Here is a 19,079-nt window from a genome sequence, read left to right as displayed (position 1 = left end):
GATAAGACAAGCAATTTGAAGGCTGTTTAAAAAACACATGGATGGCTGGCATTTTTCTTTTGGTAACTTGAAGCCCTGTGGGTGTTGCAGGGCCTGCGTGTGCTCATTTAAAAGAAACTTTGTCTCCTTTCTGCAAAGAGCTTCCTCACAGTACGGGGTTAAAACTGGTAGATCGGAAATGCTTCAGCTGCTTTGGGAGGCAGGATGTCTCCTTTGCTAAAACTGAAAGCAAGTAAAGACTGTCCTTTCAGCTGCAGCGGGAGGCAAGGAGTCTCCTCTGCTATCAAATCGAACACAAAGGTACAGGACTGTCTGTTAGTTTGCTTTCGATTTTAGCAGAGACATTGCCTCCCACTGCAGCTGAATCATCCCAGCTCTACAGATTAACCCCCTCCTGGGAAGGCTGTTAGCTCTCTACATCACAAAAGTACAAGTCCGTGCCTTATTTATTTCCCCTCCCTCCCCCGCCCCCTTCCAGCCCTCAGTTACGACAATAAACAGACTCCACACGCCTCGGGACAGCAATAGACTCTGAAAGGAAAGATCTTCGTGTGGAGTGCGCGCCCCACCTGAGATGGTGTCGCGCCCCCCTGGGGGGGGCGCGCCCCACAGATTGAAGAACTCTGCCGTAGAGGCTACTGCCATTTATCATTTTCCGGGAACATCTTGTTGTCCTTTCTTCTCCTGGAAACTTTACATCCTCTGCCTGACGGCCCAGGACTCGCTGGTCATTTTTTAATTGTGCATCCCCCGTCTTGTAGTTCTCTGCACGCCTTCCTTTGATAAATTGTGCTGCAAGTTTACCGTGTTTGGCATTCTCTATCTTACCTTAGCCAGTATCTATTATTCAGATACCCCCCACAGTTGTCTCTACGGAGACTCATGCCCTGAGGAAGGTGAGACCTGTCATAAGTCATACACCGAAACGTACGTCGTCGGCACCACTACAGAAAGAACCTGGCGAAGTTAACCACATACTGTCATTCTTTATAATTGATTGTCTTTGTTCGCTTGTCTTTTTAAGTCTCTATCTGACATTTGGATTGTATTAATTTCATTATATAATTCTTGTTATATGCTTTGAATATTGATTTTGTGTAAACTCCCAGACAAAACAATTTGTCTTCAGAAAGGCTACTAGTCTCCTTGGCCTACCGTTGAGCATTGTGGTTCTCCGCCTTTTGTAGAATCAAGTGTTTTAATTGAGCCTGAATGACTGGATCCCTTAGGATCAGGACGTATGAGATTGAGTGAATGAGGAATATGTGTTGTTTTGAGTGTTTGAATGATTGTGTTGTGGGGCTGTGTATCTTTGCTTTAAATGTTCCTTTTGTGATATTGCATTTATAGAAATCTATCAATTGTATATACATGAATATTGATTAAAGCCTACTTATGGATATGTTCCAAAATTGTGTTTATTGATTGTTCCTTTTGGGAGGGAGACTGTATCCCTGGTGACTTTATTAGCACCCCTTTGATCTATTTCGGGTGGAGACATTTCTGTACTGCACTGGATCTGTCTTGACCACAGTCAATGGTGTCAGTCTGTCAGATTAAAAGACAACGTTAGCAATGTAAATGCACCAATGTTAGGCTTGTCTACGGCTTTCGGTACATTGGACCACAGCATTCCTATTAGTTTACCTAATACAGCAGGTGTAACAGGGATTGCTTACGACCTGGCTCACATCTTTCATGGAAAATCACCCCATTTAAAGCTCCTTAAACAAATTTAAAGTACAGAGTTCTGCACGGCTCTGCACTGCCACTGCACGTTTTCAAGTTCTAAGTACGAGTAACCGTTGTCCATACTCTGTTCCATGGCGGCAATAAGTGCAGGTTTCAAATGTTGTGAACAGGAAATCTTGAGTTGATCGGCTGGGAAGGGATCCGAAAGGTAGCAAAGGCTGAAAGTGACATTGCTCCTTTAAAGAAGCTAACAGCCCCAATATCTCACAATGCCCTGCAGTGTAGATTAGGTTCTCTTTTGCAGCTCCTGTTCTAAGGTTCCTGAATCCGTAGCACTGCCCTTGTTTTTATTTTTTTTTATTTTTTATATAGAGTAAAATCTTGCCAGGCATGAGGTAGCTAGAAGACACCTTTAGATAGAAGAGCGGGTCTCCTTCCAACAACTGCTTCCCTAAAACACCACACCATGGAAGATCTTAACAACAATGTGCTTGATGGTGGGGCAGATGCAGTTTTGATCCACTGCAAGTATACACTTTCCACTTGTTGGCCTTCGTATAAACAGAAGGCTCAAACCCCTCATTGCCAGCCAAAACAAAATTAACAGAAGCAGCCTTCATAGCATTCGTGTCTGGTGGGAAGGAGAGTAGTTCAACTACAATATGCAGCAGCTCAAAGTCCTCCTGATGTGGCAATGGCACACACTCTGGAAAAAAGTCTGATATACATCCCATCAGTTTGTCAAGAAATCAAAAGAAAAGTATATTGAATATTGTGCAAAATGTTGAAGCACGAACTTAAGACCCTACCTCCAAATATGACCTAAAATTGCATCATCCCACATTCATGAGGAATATCTTGAAGAAGTTAACACTTTACTATGGCCATTAAAACGAATTAAAAGACATGTCTTTGTTATTTTCTGTTTCAGAAACAGGGACCGAAAAGAGTTAAGGCCCATACTCTATCTAAGAATTCAGCTTTTATTAGGAAGGAATTATTCAGGTTGCTGTTTCTACCTCAGATCTTCCAATAACCTTATGTGGGAGTTCGAATGACCACTACAGATCTTAAGGATATGTGCTTCATTGGCTAATAGCTCAAATACCTAAACGTAGCACAGATTTATGGTGGATGACAATTGTGACCATTTCTTACATTTGGTCTCCAATTAGTTAATTGAACATATTTTGTGTGCATGTGTGTATATATTTTTTATTTCTATAATTGTATTTTTATAGTGCATGCTAGCCCTGACTAGGTGTAAAAGTACTTCACGGTGAGTAGCTCTCTTTTCAGGAACCCCAAAGTAGATGTAGTTTGATACATTAATGAAAATGTTTTGCTTCTTTTCCTTTGTAGGTTAGTTGGTCTGTTTGAGCTATTAACAGCTCTTGCATATACTCACTCTGGTTTTATGGTAGAACAAGGTAAATAGAAGTAGATTAATAGAGAAAAGATGTGAATTGTTGGTGGGAATGGGTAATGTGACCATGTTAGTTGGATGAGGAGAGGATTGAGGGAGGTTTGAAATGCAGTTAGAAGAGTCCATTGAAGTCTGAAAGGTTCACAGAGTATAGGAAAACCAAAATTTGGACAAGGACATGGGAGAACCTGCAAAGGCTTTCCTTACAAAACCGTAACTATATAGATTACATGTACCTTTATCTACAAACTTTTTTATATATTTCCTTTTCTCACTCGGTGTTCGTTATTGCATTTATGTCCTCCCTTCCATCCTATTGTAAAGCGCTTTGATATCCTTCGGGATCTTATTCACGCTGTATAAAACTTTATAAATAAAATTAAAATAAATAAAATACATGAATAGAGAGTCGCTATTAGGAAGGGAACGCCCCTTCCTAATAGCGATTCGCAAAATACAACTTTGCGAGTTGCAATTTTTTGGCGACTCGCAAAATAGTGTTTGTAAATGGCCATGTAGGTTTTTGCGTACGCAAACAGGTCGCTAACATGTTTGCACGCGTAAAAACTGGTCGTACATCTGGCCCAGAATCCCTGCAAGTTTTCACATGTTCTGAAGGGGATACAGTCGGAACAACGCGGGCAGAGCCACGTAGGTTCTGACTACGCAAGCCCTACCATGCTCGCCTTATCTACGCATATGCCTTAACAACGCACATGCGTGGTTAAGGCAGTGAGCAGTCTACCTGCTGCCTGCAGCTTGACAGAAGCAGGAGGATGCCAGGAAGAGAGGACCTGGTGAGGTAAGTGGGGCTGGTGCTGAGGCTGGGTTTGGTGGGGGTATTTTGTATGGGTTGGGGGTTGTTTTCAGGACCTTGGTGGGGTCGAGTCATTTTCAGGGCTGGGGGGTCATTCTCAGGGCTGGGGGGGGGGCATTTTCAGGGCTTGGGGGGGTCTCTGGTCATTTTTAGGGCTGGGGGTTTGGGGTAGTTTTAGGCCTAAGGGCAGTGGAAAGGGTTGTGGTAGTTTTAGGAACAGCGTTAGGGGTGGTAGGGGGTTGTGGTTTTGTATATTAAGGGTTAGGGACAGTGTGGGGGGTGGGAGGGGGTTGGGGTGTTTGGACCACAGGACATGGGGGAGGGTAGGGGGTATGTAGCTTGGGGAGGGGGGGGTCATTACCATAGCCATGTATACCCCTTTACCCTCCAAGCCTTTACTGCGAAATGGTATGGTAAAGGCATGCTTGGTAAAGGAATGCATGGTTCAGCCATGCATTCCTCTATCATACAACCATTCTGAGGTATAACATTTTTTTCACTTTTTGACTTACCTTAAACTGATTCTAATATCCTATTACAACAAAAACAAAACAGAATTTTGGTGTATTTAATTTATCATTACAGATTTATATTTTATTCTTCTTGTCTGCAATGAACATGAAAAAGCAATACACTAAGGATTTAAGAGGTTTGAGGGAAGAGCGAGGGTGGGACTATGTATTAGAAGGAGATAATATATTTGTGCCTCATATTAAAATGATATTGCAAGTCACCCTAGGGTTCCATGACCTTATAAAGGAATACAACAAAAGGGGGATGGTTGTGTATCAATTGCGCAGAGTTGTGATAAAATCCATTCAATATATCTGATTGCTCTAAGGATAAGGTAATGGCCATCCAACAATTACCAGACATGTAGACAGGTCTACACTGATATACACAAAAGAGGGAATATATCCTGAGCAAGTTCCACAGTAATAAGATACAACCTTAATGAGTGTCGACACCATATATCTTCTTTATCTTCTTTATGATTCTTCCAAAAACAAATGTCCTAGCCGCCAACATGCGTTTCGTCTCTTTGTGGTGTAAGCCACAGACTTCCTCAGGGCCGAAATCTCACTGCAGTCTAGAGTAAATAACAGTTATCCAATATTAAAACATTCTTATGCCATATTCCAAAGTACGATAAGTATCCAGTCCATGAGACAGAAGAGAAGTCTCCCCAAAGTCCCTGGTATGTCAAGTATCCATCTGGTAACCGTAAAAACAGCGTGCACCGAAAGTATTCCTGTAGGACGGCGTCTAGGACATTTGTTTTTGGAAGAATCATAAAGAAATAAAGAAGCTAAAGAAGATTTATAGTGTCGACACTCATTAAGAATTGTATCTAATTACTGTGGAACTTGCTCAGGATATATATAACATGTTATCACCAAGTGAAGTCAAACAAAGACACCACTTGATAGAATGTAAATATATATACTTAGGAAACGTATTGTAATCCTAGAGTTCGTGCCAGTGCAGAAGACAGTCCTTCTGTAAACTGGCAGAGTGCTTAGAACAGGGGTCTCCAATCTTTTCTATATGAGCCACTTATGTTCAATGAAAATCGCTCCGAGCTACTAATAGTAGTGTTGTGATAGTGACCTCATCAGTCGGGATTGCCAGCAGTAACGTAAAAAAAGGCTTTGTCAATTTTAAATAACTCTACATGAGTAATACATAATAGCTGTAGCTGCAATGACCCTAGCATCAAAGTGATATTATTAGTAATAAGTCTCCCCAACACCACATGATCTATCACTCAAATATCAGCTTTAAATATATTTTGTAAATCCAGGAGTTTTTCTCGAGACATCAGCTTATCAGTTCTGAAAATATACAGATTTACAACTTAAATACACAGTCTCAATTTTGTTATACATATTTTATTTCAACCAGGAAAAAACTTCTAATTTGGTAGGCTGAGCATGGGGGGCAATGTTGGCCACCTGTAATGATTAGGTGTCAGCTGACAGAACTCTAGATCGGGAAGACCAGAACTGAATGGTTATTTTTTATTTTTATTTTTATTTTATATGTTTTATATAGAGCTAGCTAGACTCGTGTGTATCAGAACGCTTTACAACAAGTAGTAGTGAAAAACATGGTATAAGGATACATGAAGAGTTATGCATAACAATAAACATTTTGAGACATTACATTAGACGGGTGAGTCAAGAGGTAGCTTAGGTAGGTGAAACTATCAGAAAACCACCAACTGTAGGTACATGACTGAAAAATATAGTGAACCTGAGTTGTGACTCATTCCGCTAAACAGTGCATTATGTATTAGGAATCAGTAGGCTTGCTTCTGTGGGAGGGATAATTGTATACTTGTATTTTCTGCTTATAATACTGACACCTCTGACCATGCACTTTATGTTGTGTTGAATTATATAAAATGCAAAAATAAAAGTTGAAAAAATATAAATATTTAAGAAGCTGAACAGCACATAGAAGAGCTACTAACAGGTAGTATGAGAGCTACCAGTAGCTCACGAGCTACTCGTTGGCGAAGCCTGCCTTAGAAATGAATGTGCATTTATATTTTGATAGGTTTTCCTGCCATGTATCTTTAAAAACTATTTTTGATGAATTTATTTTAGGACCGTTTCCATATTCAACTGTCAGATGACAAGCAGGGGAGGCGTTATCTTGAGCTAATCTATGCAGGCGCCCTGCTGAAGGATGAGTGGGTCCTGGCTGACATAGGCATCACACTTTGTTCTACCATTAAATGTGTTGTCAAGGTACGTAATAAAAGGATTGCACTTGCCAATGTCTCATCCATCACTCGCTCCATTTCTAAATGATGAAAGTGAAAATACACCTACAATAATATAACAGTTGTAATACATTTTAGAGCATAGGGCTCTGATTTAGATGTTGGCTGATGGTGAATCATCGCCATAGTGGAGTACTTTAATCCTGCCATGGCAAGGGTACTCCTGCCGCCATATTTAGGGATGTCCGCCGGCCCAGTGGTCAACTACTACATTTACAGGAACTGCCATCATGGCGGTTTGTGTCAATGCAGTGAAAGTGTGCCTTTCTGCTCCGTCACAGATCATGTGACAAAATCCTACATTTTCAGTCTTACATCTAGGGCAGTCCTAAATACATGCTGTCTGAATGAAGCAAATAAATCTGCTTAATCCTGTCATTTGGAGACACTGATACAACATGTAGATGTTTTTTCATTCATAAGCAAATTCCCTTCCCACATCCATGGACGATGACTCACGATTGCCATCCAACCTAACCCTCCACATCCGCAGCATTTCCCTGCACCTGTCAGAAAGCACTAACCTTGTACTCTGGATGTAACCAAACTGATGTACTGATCCACTCCTCACTGCAACCACCAGTGACTTTACACAATGAAGTACGTTGGACAATAGTAGAAATGAAGAAAGTGGAATGGCATATGAGAGGATACGGAAATACTCATTATTGCCGCTCTAAATCGTTACTCTGCCAGGCACTGGTGTGTTTGTTTCTTTATGTGGCACCAGGATTGAGAACAGTCGTGGACCATCCTGGTCAAGTTCTCTCATTGTGCCCCCATGTTAATGCTGACTAACCCGTGCCCCATGTACTCACCTGCAGCTCTAGGTATGTTTGGGTTGGATCCACAAATTCTACAGTGGAGCAGAAAGGATCCCGTTTTTAGGTCTCAGCCTGCGATGGCTGCGCAGACATGCACAGTCTGGCTGTCGAGATTTAATGAGATAGAGAGAACATAAAATGTTCAATGTTCAAAAAATGTCAAAGGCCACAAGTTGGACCTGGTTTGGTCCTCTATATCCCGGGCAGAGATAATTGTCGTCAGCCCTTGCATATGTTCAGATCACTCCCTCATCAACTGCTGGGTTCCGTGCGATATCTCACCGGCAACGTCTGATCCACTTTGGAGAAAAGTCCGAGCTTGGAAGAAGTTGGAAGCTGAGTCTCTGACGTCCACGCTCCTCTCCATTCCACCTCCAGAGAGGACCGAGGGAAATCTAGATTCAGACACCACAGCCCTCATGGCCTGGATTCGTGCTGCCTTGGACACTCTTGTCCCTGAGTGAATGGAGAGAACCAGAGCAAAGGGAAAGGGAGCACCCTGGTTTGATGCCTCGCTTAGAGAGAAAAAACAAGTTCTTCTGCAAGCGGAGAGAAGGTGGAGACTCAATTACAGCCAGGTTGAGTCTGAAACTTACAAAGTACTTCTGTCAAAATACAAGGCTGATATACTGTCGAGGAAGGCAGCCTTCTATGAGGACAGAATTAGACGTGCAGGGAATAAGCAAAGGGAGATATGTGCCATCCTTAGGGAACTAACGCAGTTAGAGGGTAAAGCCCCAACAAACGATCAACCGGATTGTGATACCTTTCAGAGGTTTTTCCTCCAGAAAATACAAGACATCATTAGGGACATCTCAAAAACTCCAGCTGATCCTTTTCTCTCATCCACCCCTGCCCTCCAGGAGTCGACCTGGAATTTGAACAGCATCCCGTGCTTGAAAGCAGGGAGTTTGTCAGCTATTGCTCGCCAAATTAAGTGAGGATCTAGTATGGACCCATGCCTCCCGAGAATATTTCAAATGGCCTTGCCCAGCCTTGAAAGTCAGCTGTTACGCCTATTAAATGAGTCACTGGAGTCTGGTTATCTCCCAGCGAACTTGAAAGAAGCCAGGGTCATCCCCCTCCTGAAGAAAGCAGGAGCGGACATTAAGGCTTTAAAGAACTACAGGCCCATCTCTCAATTGCCCTTTTTGGGAAAGCTCCTGGAAAAGCAGGTCCTGAATACGCTTGCCAGTTACTTGGAGGAGCACGGTCTACTCCATCCAAGGCAGACGGGCTTCCGGCCGCAACATAGCACGGAATTGGTCATGGCCACGGTCGCTGACGATCTAAGAATCAGGGCAGATAATAAACAGCCTTGTGCCTTGATTCTATTAGATCTGTCAGTGGCGTTTGATACGATCAGCCACCCCATCCTGCTTGACCGTATCGCGAAGCTGGGAATAACAGGGCAAGCATTTAAGTGACTTAGGGCCAGATGTAGGTAAATCTATTTTACCGACTCATAAATACCGAATTTTACCGATTCGGTATTTATGAATCGGTAAAATAGAAGCAGGGAGATGTAGGTACATCCAGATGTTTTTTTACCGAATCGGTAAAAATCGGTATTTACCGATTCGGTAAATACCGACCGGTAATGCCCATTCATTCCTATGGGCTTTGAAGCCCATAGGAATGCATGGGCATTACCGATTCGGTATTTACCGAATCGGTAAATACAGAATGTCACAAGGATGCAGGGGGTGTCACTTTGACACCCTCTGGCACCCCCAAAAGAGGCTTGGGTGCCATGTGGCAGGCATACCTGCCCTAAGGGCAGGTCTGCCTGTCATATGGCACAGGTGTGCATGCACACATGTGCATGCACACCGGAATCGGTATTTTACCATCAAATTGAATTTGATGGTAAAATACAGATTCTGTAAGGCTTGTGGGACTCAGTAGAGTCCCACCTACATCTCAAAATTACCAAATCGGTAAAAATACCGATTCAGTAATTTACAGAATCGGTAAATTTACCGATCAGTAAATTTACCGATTCTGTAATAATTTGCCCCCTACATCTCAAATTCCTTTTACCGGTCGGTAACGGCCGAATTCGGCCGTTACCGACCGGTAAATCCCTACCTACATCTGGCCCCTAAATCTTTCCTTACTGCCCGGACCCAAAGAGTGCAATTGGGAGACCAAATATCTAAGGTCAATGTTGTGACCTGGGGCGTACCCCAGGGGTCGGCACTATCCCCCTTGTTATTTAACATATACCTTCAACCTCTTGTGGAGGAGTTAACGCATAGGAATTGCCAAGTCTTTAACTATGCCGACGATACCCAACTGCTTGTTCAGTTGGAGAATTCGAGGGAGGCACAGGAATCGGTAAAGAACTTGCTTAGATTCACTGTAAATTGGATGACCAACAACCTTCTGAAAGTGAATGCTGAGAAAACGGAGGTGTTGGTTATCACCAATCTAGAAAACCCCTGGTGTGATTTGTTTTGGCCCCCAGAATTAGGGAAAACACCAACTCCAGGAAGAGTGGTTAAAAGTGTAGGTCTGAAGATTGACGCAGACATTTCTATGGCCCCCCAAGTCTCGGCAGTGAAAGGTTCTTGCGTTGGTATGCTTAGGCAACTTCGGAAGCTGGTACCAATTCTGTCTACCCCCACATTGCAATCCATAGTGTCCGCCACTATTATTTCTCGGTTGGACTATGGCAATGCTTTGTATTTAGGCCTCCCGCAGAAATTCCTGAGGAAACTGCAGGTTGTGCAGAATGACGCAGCCAGGTTGATCTACTCTCTGCCGAGGAGCTCTCATGCAACCCCCCTTCTTCTGAAGCTGCACTGGCTGCCCGTTAAATCTAGAGTGCAGTTTAAATGTCTTTGTGTGGCCCACAAAGCTATTTTTGGTAAGGCTCCTGAGTATATCAAAGAGCGCTTGAGGAAGTACACTCTGGGGAGAGCCCTACGGTCGAGCAAAGCCTGCAAATTGATTGAACCTAGATTTAAGCTTAAATCTAAAGGTGGCGGGGCTCTGTCCGTACTCGTTCCGCAACTCTGGAATGAGCTACCTGCATTCCTGCAGGAAGACTCGCAACTATTGTCTTTTAGGAAAAACTTAAAGACCTATCTGTTTAAAGAGATAACATCAATACCCTAATGTGGTTTGATGGCGGAGGGCGCTTTCTGGGTTGCATCAGGTTATGTACCTTTTTTCTTGAAAGCGCTTAGAGACCAGTGGTGATTCGCGCTATACAAAAACATTGTAACATAACATAACATAACATAACATCACTAGCGAGGTTAAACTCCTAAACGGTGGCCAGCCATTGGAGAAGAGGTCCTAGTGACGTTCTTCTTTCTCTCTAAGCCCCGTCCTTTTCAGATTGGGTTCCTTGACTTACTGCTGAAGTAAAAGGTTTCTTATCTTCTTTATGGGTCCAGATGGCCCCATAAAGAAGATAAGGAACCTTTTACCCCAGCAGGAAGTCTGGGCGCCCAGTCTGAAAAGGACGGGGCTTAGAGAGGAAAAGGCTGTGTCACGGTAGCCCTATTAGTGTTGCATATGCGTGTTCGTTTCTGAGAGCAGCAGGAATATGAAACCTCCAAAGAGAATGAAAAAGTGCAATCAGAATACGGTGATTGTTGGAATCCGAAAAAGTACCCAAATCAATCAATACGTTGAGACTTCGTAACACCTGCCTGTCAGCCACATACGAAGTTAACAATTAGCGAGTTCGTGTGGGTTTTCGGAGAAATCGGAGGAGCTCCATCCCTAGAGTAAGTATAGTAGCTGAAGCAGCTGCCATTTTGGACTATGTGCTTTTTTCAGAGTCGACAATGTTGTGTTGCACTGGGTTACGCTCCGAAATACCAAGAAAAGAATTACGTATTTTTAATAGAGTAGCAAAACGTACGCGCTACGCTTTAGAAAGCTTCATCTCCTTTTATTGTAATACTATTTCCAAATATTTCTGTTATGATCTTTGGACTTAGGCGCAATATTACTAAAAATCAAAGTTATGCTTACTTATAATGTTTTGTAGACACTGATTCTTCAGTCGCTACGGACTACACTTTTTCAATATGGCGCTTTTGATATCTGTACTTCCTCTATGTCTATTGCTCCGGAAGAAGTTTGGGCACTGGTGCTTGCCACTTCCTTTCTTGAGATAGCCCGGCCCGGGTAGGTATATGGCGGATGAGGTTGCTGCGAAATCCGTCTTGAATCTCTTGTTTGTATTAGCCATCTGCTGGAGTCCGTTCTTTACGAATGGTTGGGACAGTTTTCAAAGTAACCACAGCGCCTGTGTGGGGTGGAACGGGCCGGTCATTTGGTGGTAGCCATGCCTTTTCTGTCAGACCCGCTTTTCTCTGTCATAAACCGGGGTTTGACGTGGTGGTGGAATGTTAGAATTCTGAACTAGTATGCCACATTTCCGTGCCAATAGGCAGGCAAATGAAACCGTGTCGTGGGCTGTGTAGCATTCTCAATTTCTTGTAGTAAATGAAGATGCGGTACCCCTCGAAGATGGCTCCCGCTATCTGCCATATGCGGATCGGTAGAATGCTAGGGAGTGTGTCCGTCTTATATGTCTACTTGATCCTGCATCTGATTTTGCCGCTGTGGCTTTTGGGCTTCTGGGTGTCTGAAACATACTGCTTGACCGGGTGTGCACAGATGTGAGTCCGAACAGGGCCGGTACTCGCAAATAACCTAACCTGTATGTTCTCGTTCCCCCACCAAACAGCGTAGAAGTCTGATGGGAAGCGCTGCTGGCTATGAGCAGTGCTGCCAGTGATGCCCGTTTCAAAGTACAGTAGTCCTCCTAAAAAGCAAGGAGCTGGCCCAATTAAAACCATTGGAGTATTGAAGGGCTCCTGTACCTTTTACAGTGCACCACAAGTCTGCGTCGCCACTGAGTTTGTCGTCCTCGCCAAGGCTGTTGCTTTTTGAGTGGTGCACTGTCCACACTTCTCATGTCGCCCTAGTGCTCAAGAAGCAGTGACTGCTAAAATCATCAGTGAGATGGACTATACTTAAATGTGAAGACTAAAAACTTTTCAATGGATAGAATGCCAGTTCTGAAGAACATAATACTACCAACCCAGTAGACATATAAAGAGCCCTGCTCGGGAGTACTTGTGGGTGCTCCATTAAATGTATAGCACAATTTTTGAGAAAGGTCGGTACAAGCCAATTAAAAAGCATTGCAGAAAATTGCTGCTTCTGCCTAATGTAAATGTATCAGACTGCTTCAGAAGGGCTGGCAGTGCCCATGAAAACTACATCAGCCAAGGGCCAGATTTAAACAAGCATGTGGGGCTCTCTGTGTGTGTGGCTCTCTGTGTGTGTATGTGTGTGGGTCTGTGTGTGTGTGTGTGGGTCTATGTGTGTGTGTGCAGGTCTGTGTGTTTGTGTGTGGGTCTGTGTGTTTGTGTGTGGCTGTGTGTGTGTGTGGCTCTGTATGTGTGTGGCTCTCTGTGTGTGGCTCTCTGTGTGTAAGTGTGTGGGTATTTGTGTTTGTGTGTGGCTGTGTGTGTGTGGGGGTCTGTGTATTTGTGTGTGGCTCTGTGTGGCTCTGTGTGTGTGTGTGGCTCAGTGTGTGTGTGGCTCTGTGTGTGTGTGGCTTTGTGTGTGTGTGGCTCTGTGTGTGTGTGAGGCTCTGTGTGTGTGTGGGGCTGTGTGTGTGGGGCTGGGTGTGTGTGTGTGTGTAGGGTTCTGTGTGGGGGGCTCTGCGTGTGTGGGGCTTTGTGCGTGTGGGGCTCTGTGTGTGTGGCTCTGTGTGTGTGAGGGGGCTCTGTGTGTGTGTGTGGGGCTCTGTGTGTGTGGGGGGCTCTGTGTGTGTGGCTCTGTGTGTGTGGAGCTATGTGTGTGTGGCTCTGTGTGTGTGCTGTGGCTCTGTGTGTGTGGCGAGGGGCTCTGTGTCTGTGTATGTGTGTGTGGGGCTCTGTGTGTGTGGGGGGCTCTGTGTGTGGGGGGGCTCTGTCTGTGTGTGTGGCTCTGTGTGTGTGTGGCTTTGTGTGTGTGGCTCCGTGTGTGTGGCTCTGTGTGTGTGTGGGGGGGCTCTGTGTGTGTGTGTATGTGGGGCTTTGTGTGTGTATGTGTGTGTGGGGCTCTGTGTGTGTTGGGGGGCTCTGTGTGTGTGGGTGGGCTCTGTGTGTGTGGGGGGCTCTGTGTGTGTGTGTGTGGATCTGTGTGTGTGTGTGTGGCTGTGTGTGTGTGTGTGTGTGTGTGTGTGTGTGTGTGCGGCTGTGTGTGTGTGTGTGGCTCTGTGTGTGTATGGCTCTGTGTGTGTGGGGGCTCTGTTTGTGTGTGGCATTTGCGAGAGATTAAGCTATTGGCATTGTAAATGACAATGCCATTTATTTATCTGTTTTCAAAACCAACATATAAATAAAAAATGTGTCATTTACAATGCCAATAGCTCTAACTTTTGCAAAGGCGAGACCATTGCATTGTAAATGCTTGTTAGTTTGGCTAACCCGCTTCACTGAGATTCAGCAGGTCAAAACTACGTTTTCCATTGTCAAGCTTGGCATATAGGAGCGCTTCTCTTGGAGAGAGAAAGCGATGGCCTTGCTAAAGCCAGTCAGTAGTGTTCTCCCTCTGCCTATGCAAGAGAGTCTGGATAGTAACAAAGAATTTGTTTTCAAGGAGCTATGGTTGTATTGTAGTAAGCAGTGCAAGCCGGTGCCAGGTTTCTTGTTTAATCTTGCTACAGCAGCACTTAAAGAAAAGTGGCTATCAATATGAATGCCAAGTGATTTGGCACATGCGGTGAAAGGTGGTAAAAAGACCTCTAGGTGCATGACAGACAGCCAGGTTTCATTGCTTTATTGTTATGTGGGAATGTCTTTGTCTTATAGTAAAATATCCATTTCATGTCTACATTAAATGTGATGAGGGATGGCATTAAATCACGTGAATGCCAAGTGATAGATGGGAGCGGGGTATTAGGACAAAATGGTGTCAAACTACCAGGACAAAGGCAAACTAGCCTAAAAATATGCTTTCTATGTCCTGGACTTAAAAAAAAATGGGAAAGCTCGCCTTGTGGTCAGCAATGTCATAAGGTTCAGAGTGGCCTATCAAAAGGGAGTAAGCAGGCATTGCCACAGACCAGGATTTAGAAGGCATCATTGATCATCAAGATGGTGGTGGGTTTGATGACCTTTTTAAACATTTGTTTTTATATTAACACCATAAATTAAATACATACCGATTAATAAATACACGAGGAAATGCAGCAGGGAATAAATAAGCTATAGAGAGAGAGTTAACATTTCATCTTTTAGTTACACAATAAAATAGCAACAGTTAATACATTCCCAAATACGAGGGGTTGCAGGTTATTCACACTATTATCGGCTTGCCTCGCAGTTGTTTTTCCATTTGTAGATCGGGGCCCAGATAAGTATTCCTACTCTTTTTGCCTTCCTACGCTTCCTTTTATGAATCTCCTTTTGAAGATTAAAAATAGATAAAAGCTGCGTGAGCCACTGCTGAAAGGTAGGGGGGGGGTCCAGCCATGCAAAGTTAATACAAATTCTAGCCACTGCCATGGCCAAGAAAACCAAGTATTGGTGGGCCTTGGGTGTTTCTTCATTAGTAACCTCAATAACATTAAATCAGCTGTGAGTACTACTTTAATCTTCAAGGAATGCTCTACGAAGGTTTCTACATCCTTCTTCAGGGTTTCTAAAATCTGACAGGTAGAAAGCAAATGAATAATATCAGCTTCTGTACTACAGCATCGGGGTCAGAGGACCCCCCACTGAGCCTCCCCATTGAGCGATCTTGGCCGGCGTATAATAAAGTGAGAAGATTGTTCTGTAATGTCGCGCCTGCAACCCAGCCGACCGCAGGATGGAGTGGCCAAGCTTAGGCGAGGCTAGAAACCTGATTCTAATCCTACCTCATCTTTGTTTCCATTTCTCGCAATGCTTCTCTAGATAATCAGTAATCAGCTGAGTCAGCCCTCCATATATTTGACTTGTGGTTCATCCCTCATGGTCCTGAATAGCCTCCATTATTAGGTTCTTGCTAAATGCTCTTAGCCTCCTTTTCTTTTTTGCTACATAGCTCCGCACCTGCAAATATTTGAACAAATCTTTCCAATCCACCCTGAAAAACAATTAGATTTTCTCAAATGGTATTATTCCACTTGAATCTAACAGATCCACAATCCTCCCCACTCCAAGCTCCTCCCAGCGCGACATTACTATATCATGAAATATCTCTGGGAACACTAGGTTCCTAAAAAGCGGAGTATAGAAATTCATCCTCCCTAGCCCTAATTTCTTTCTCACGGCCATCCATGCATGGGATGCCACCCATAGGACTCTAAACCTAACTTTCTTGTAGTAGCTAGGTTTGTTACATTTCAGAAGCCAGTTATGAGCCTCCTTTCCTATTAACAACTCATATATATCTGGGAAGCCTTTGCTACACCATTGGTCCGTGACCTTCCCCTCTCCCCCGTAAACCCTGCATAAACTGAAGTGTAGCTGCCCGATAATACATTCTTAAGTCCGGGACAGCCCACCCCCATCTTTCCCTGGGCAGAGTCATGAATCTGAGAGCCCTCCTGGTCTTCCCATGTGCCCATATATATTTATTAACCACGTTTCTATCCCTTGAACCAGTGGTTTTCAATCTCAAAGGGTATTGTTCTGAATAGATAAAGAATCTTTGGAAGAAAGATCGTTTTGATATTATTGCATCGGCGCACAATTGTAAGATGCAAATTACTCATTCTGTTGAGATCTATCTTCCCTTTCTGAATAACCGGTATAAGATTTAACTTCACAATTTGTTCTAACTAGGATATTATAACCACACCTAAATAGGTAGGTTTGAGGTCCATATTAACATGCTGTAAGTAAATTGATATTCTCTATTTAGTAAATTGATATTCTCTATTTAGGCATGGAGCGGTATAGCCCTGGCTTTTGAAGCCTTTTTCTGAAGGACGGGAGTGCAGGAGGGTGATGGGGCAAAAGTGATTCTTCAAACTCGTAATTTATTTAATCAGGTATTGCACAAATAAACCCTGTGAAAGTGATACATTTATAATGTTGAGGATTGGTGTGAGGGCATCACTAGGAAGAGTTTTAATGTTAAATCAGTGTGGTAAAACAGTTGAGTAATGTGACAATTGAAGCAAGTGAGAAAGCAAGTCAGAATGTGTGTGAGGTGGGCATGATGTAGAATGTGGATTACAATGTATAGGAGTAATTTGGATCAAGAATTGGACTGTGGTGGGTGATCAAGGCAATGATTGCCCTCATTGCTCTGTTACAGTGAACCCTATACGTAAATTAAATATTACTCCTCACCTGAGTTCACACCTTCGTTTTAGCCACAATTAGCAATAAGATGAGTTGGCAGGAGTAACCAGGGACAGAACAATTTCACAGCACTGATGGTGGTAGAACATGAGGTCAAGTATAGAGGAGGAGACTCAACTGTTGATCAAGGGATCAATCTGCACTCACAATTTTCACCAGTAGGAATTGGTAACTCAAGTTGTCATGAGACTGGACACAACTGAACGGCTAAGTAGATCAGATTTTCCAATTCAAAGCTGCCAAGTGGATCTGAAGATGGCGCACAAACACAGAGTAAACCCGAACTTGGTGGCAGTGTCAAACTCCCTATGCAATATTTTAGTGAACAACTCGGTGTCAAGCATCGTTGCTTCAACTTGTTATATTTTATTTGCACTTGGTGAACCTCTGATGGTCTGAGAGATGTGGTCTGAAGTATTCCAAGGCCTATGCTGAAGTACGCAGGACATACCCTCTCTAAGGAAACTGTCACTTTTAAAATATTGTTTTGGGTAGCGGTGTTGGACTAAAATAATTAAAAATGTCCCATATATACAAAACAAAGGCAATTAAAAATATTTGAATAAGTCATTAAACAGGGAGGGTTAATCATGGGTAGAAAGTTAACACAGTAATGGGGAGCTTCGAATTGTTCCCCAGGTGAAGAGGGAGGAGACTCAATAGAGGACCATGTTGCAGCCCTAAGATTCTTAGTCATTACAAGTGATTTTGAACACTGACGACTAAGAGGTGTAGCAAGACCATATAGTAGGAAAGTAAAAAAACAATTGAGGGTTAGTTCTGATTTAACCTTGAATTAATATTAAAAAAGGGAGGTACCTATTGGAAAGACTTGTTTTAACCTTTTACTAAATATATAAAGAATACAGCTTTATCCTTGATAACAGCCAATCAGTCAGAAGCTACATACAAGTGGTTCAGCATGTTCACAAGGCACGTTTTTTAAAATACCAACATATAGCATCTAGGTGCTGACATCTTTTAACAGTGTACTTTATACAGCAAGGTACATGCAAGACTATACCATTGTAGCGGTTACGGGAATAATGGGCAATACGCTAATTTTAGTAGTTCTGGGTTTTATTTTAGTATATAGAGTATCTGAGCTTTTCTGTCTATTGGTTCGGGCCGGTCTTGGAGAACGGCTCCTTGTTGCTTTCCTGATGCCGGAAGCTGAGGAGTCGACCCTTCGTCCTCGGTCGGGGCCCCGCCGAGGAAGGTCTCCGTCTACTTCCGTGGTGTTCTTCACTGGCCGTAACCGGGAAAACAAAAGGCAAGAGAACGGTGCATCAGTGTCTATTCTGTTTTGTGGCTCACAGGGAGGGGAGTGAGGGACCAAACACACGTGAGATGTTCTATTTCTAAATGCCGAGGTGAGGGTTCTTGTGCTCAGGGTAGGGGGTAGGACCACCAGGGAGAATGGGGACCCGGGTTTAGTCCGACGCTATGGTTTTACGAGTGACCCAACCCCGTAGCTTGTCACGCACCTGGTTAAGCCATACACCTCCCCCGGGTGTATGGCTGGGCGACTCGTGTTGTCGTTGGCCTCCTGGCGTTCCCTCCTTGCCGTCCTCCGTTTGGTCCTCTGGCTGTCTTCCCTCGGACCCGGTCTTCCGACGCACCGCTCCTCTTCTTGCTTCTCTCTCGTCTCTCCGCTCGTCCTCGGGATACACGTCCTTCCGTAGCTCCGCTCTGCTTCCGCCTTCCTCCTCGTCTCCTTCCTCGCTCTGGGTGAACAAGCACACCCTTGATTCGTCCATTCCGGCATATGAGGTTTCCGTGTCCTGTAGAGACTCCTCCCACTCCGAAGTCCATTCTGAATTAAAGGGCCAGTGTGTGGATTGCGTGTCTACCTCTGTTTCAACGTTCTGTGGAGATGAAGAGGTAGTGTTTAACATTTTACTAGTTACAATTCCTTTATATTCATTACTTCGAGGTGACCCTGCTGTGTTACAACCATCTAACACATGAGGTCCCATATCAAGTAAGTCATTATGTGGCCAGTCAGAGTAAATAGGAATGCAAGGGGTCTTTAGGGCATGATCTGTGGAGTATGCCTTCAGCATATATTTCCATCTGGTCTCTGCAATGCGTCATATCTGGTACCCAGTCCCGTAACTTGGGAGCTATTTTGCTCACTCATAAGATAGCCTTTTGTCTCTTAGCTAATAGCAGGAACATGCTGACAAACCATCTAACTTTCTTTGCCACA

The 19,079-nt window shown here is 43.8% G+C and overlaps 1 protein-coding gene across 1 annotated transcript in view; it reads left to right on the top strand.

Annotated features, from left to right (window-relative positions):
* ANKUB1 (ankyrin repeat and ubiquitin domain containing 1) overlaps positions 1-19,079 on the top strand; it is a 108,819-nt gene that overhangs the window by 7,469 nt on the left and 82,271 nt on the right. The window contains exon 2 of the mRNA XM_078666369.1: positions 6,548-6,691. Within this exon, the coding sequence (XP_078522495.1) occupies positions 6,548-6,691 (144 nt within the window). The remainder of the gene's footprint in view (positions 1-6,547; positions 6,692-19,079) is intronic.

Source organism: Lissotriton helveticus, chromosome 11 (genome assembly GCF_964261635.1).
Source record: "Lissotriton helveticus chromosome 11, aLisHel1.1, whole genome shotgun sequence".
Lineage (NCBI taxonomy): Eukaryota > Metazoa > Chordata > Amphibia > Caudata > Salamandridae > Lissotriton > Lissotriton helveticus.
The sequence above is the reverse complement of the archived record's forward strand: the minus strand, read 5'-3'. Positions and strand labels throughout refer to the sequence as shown.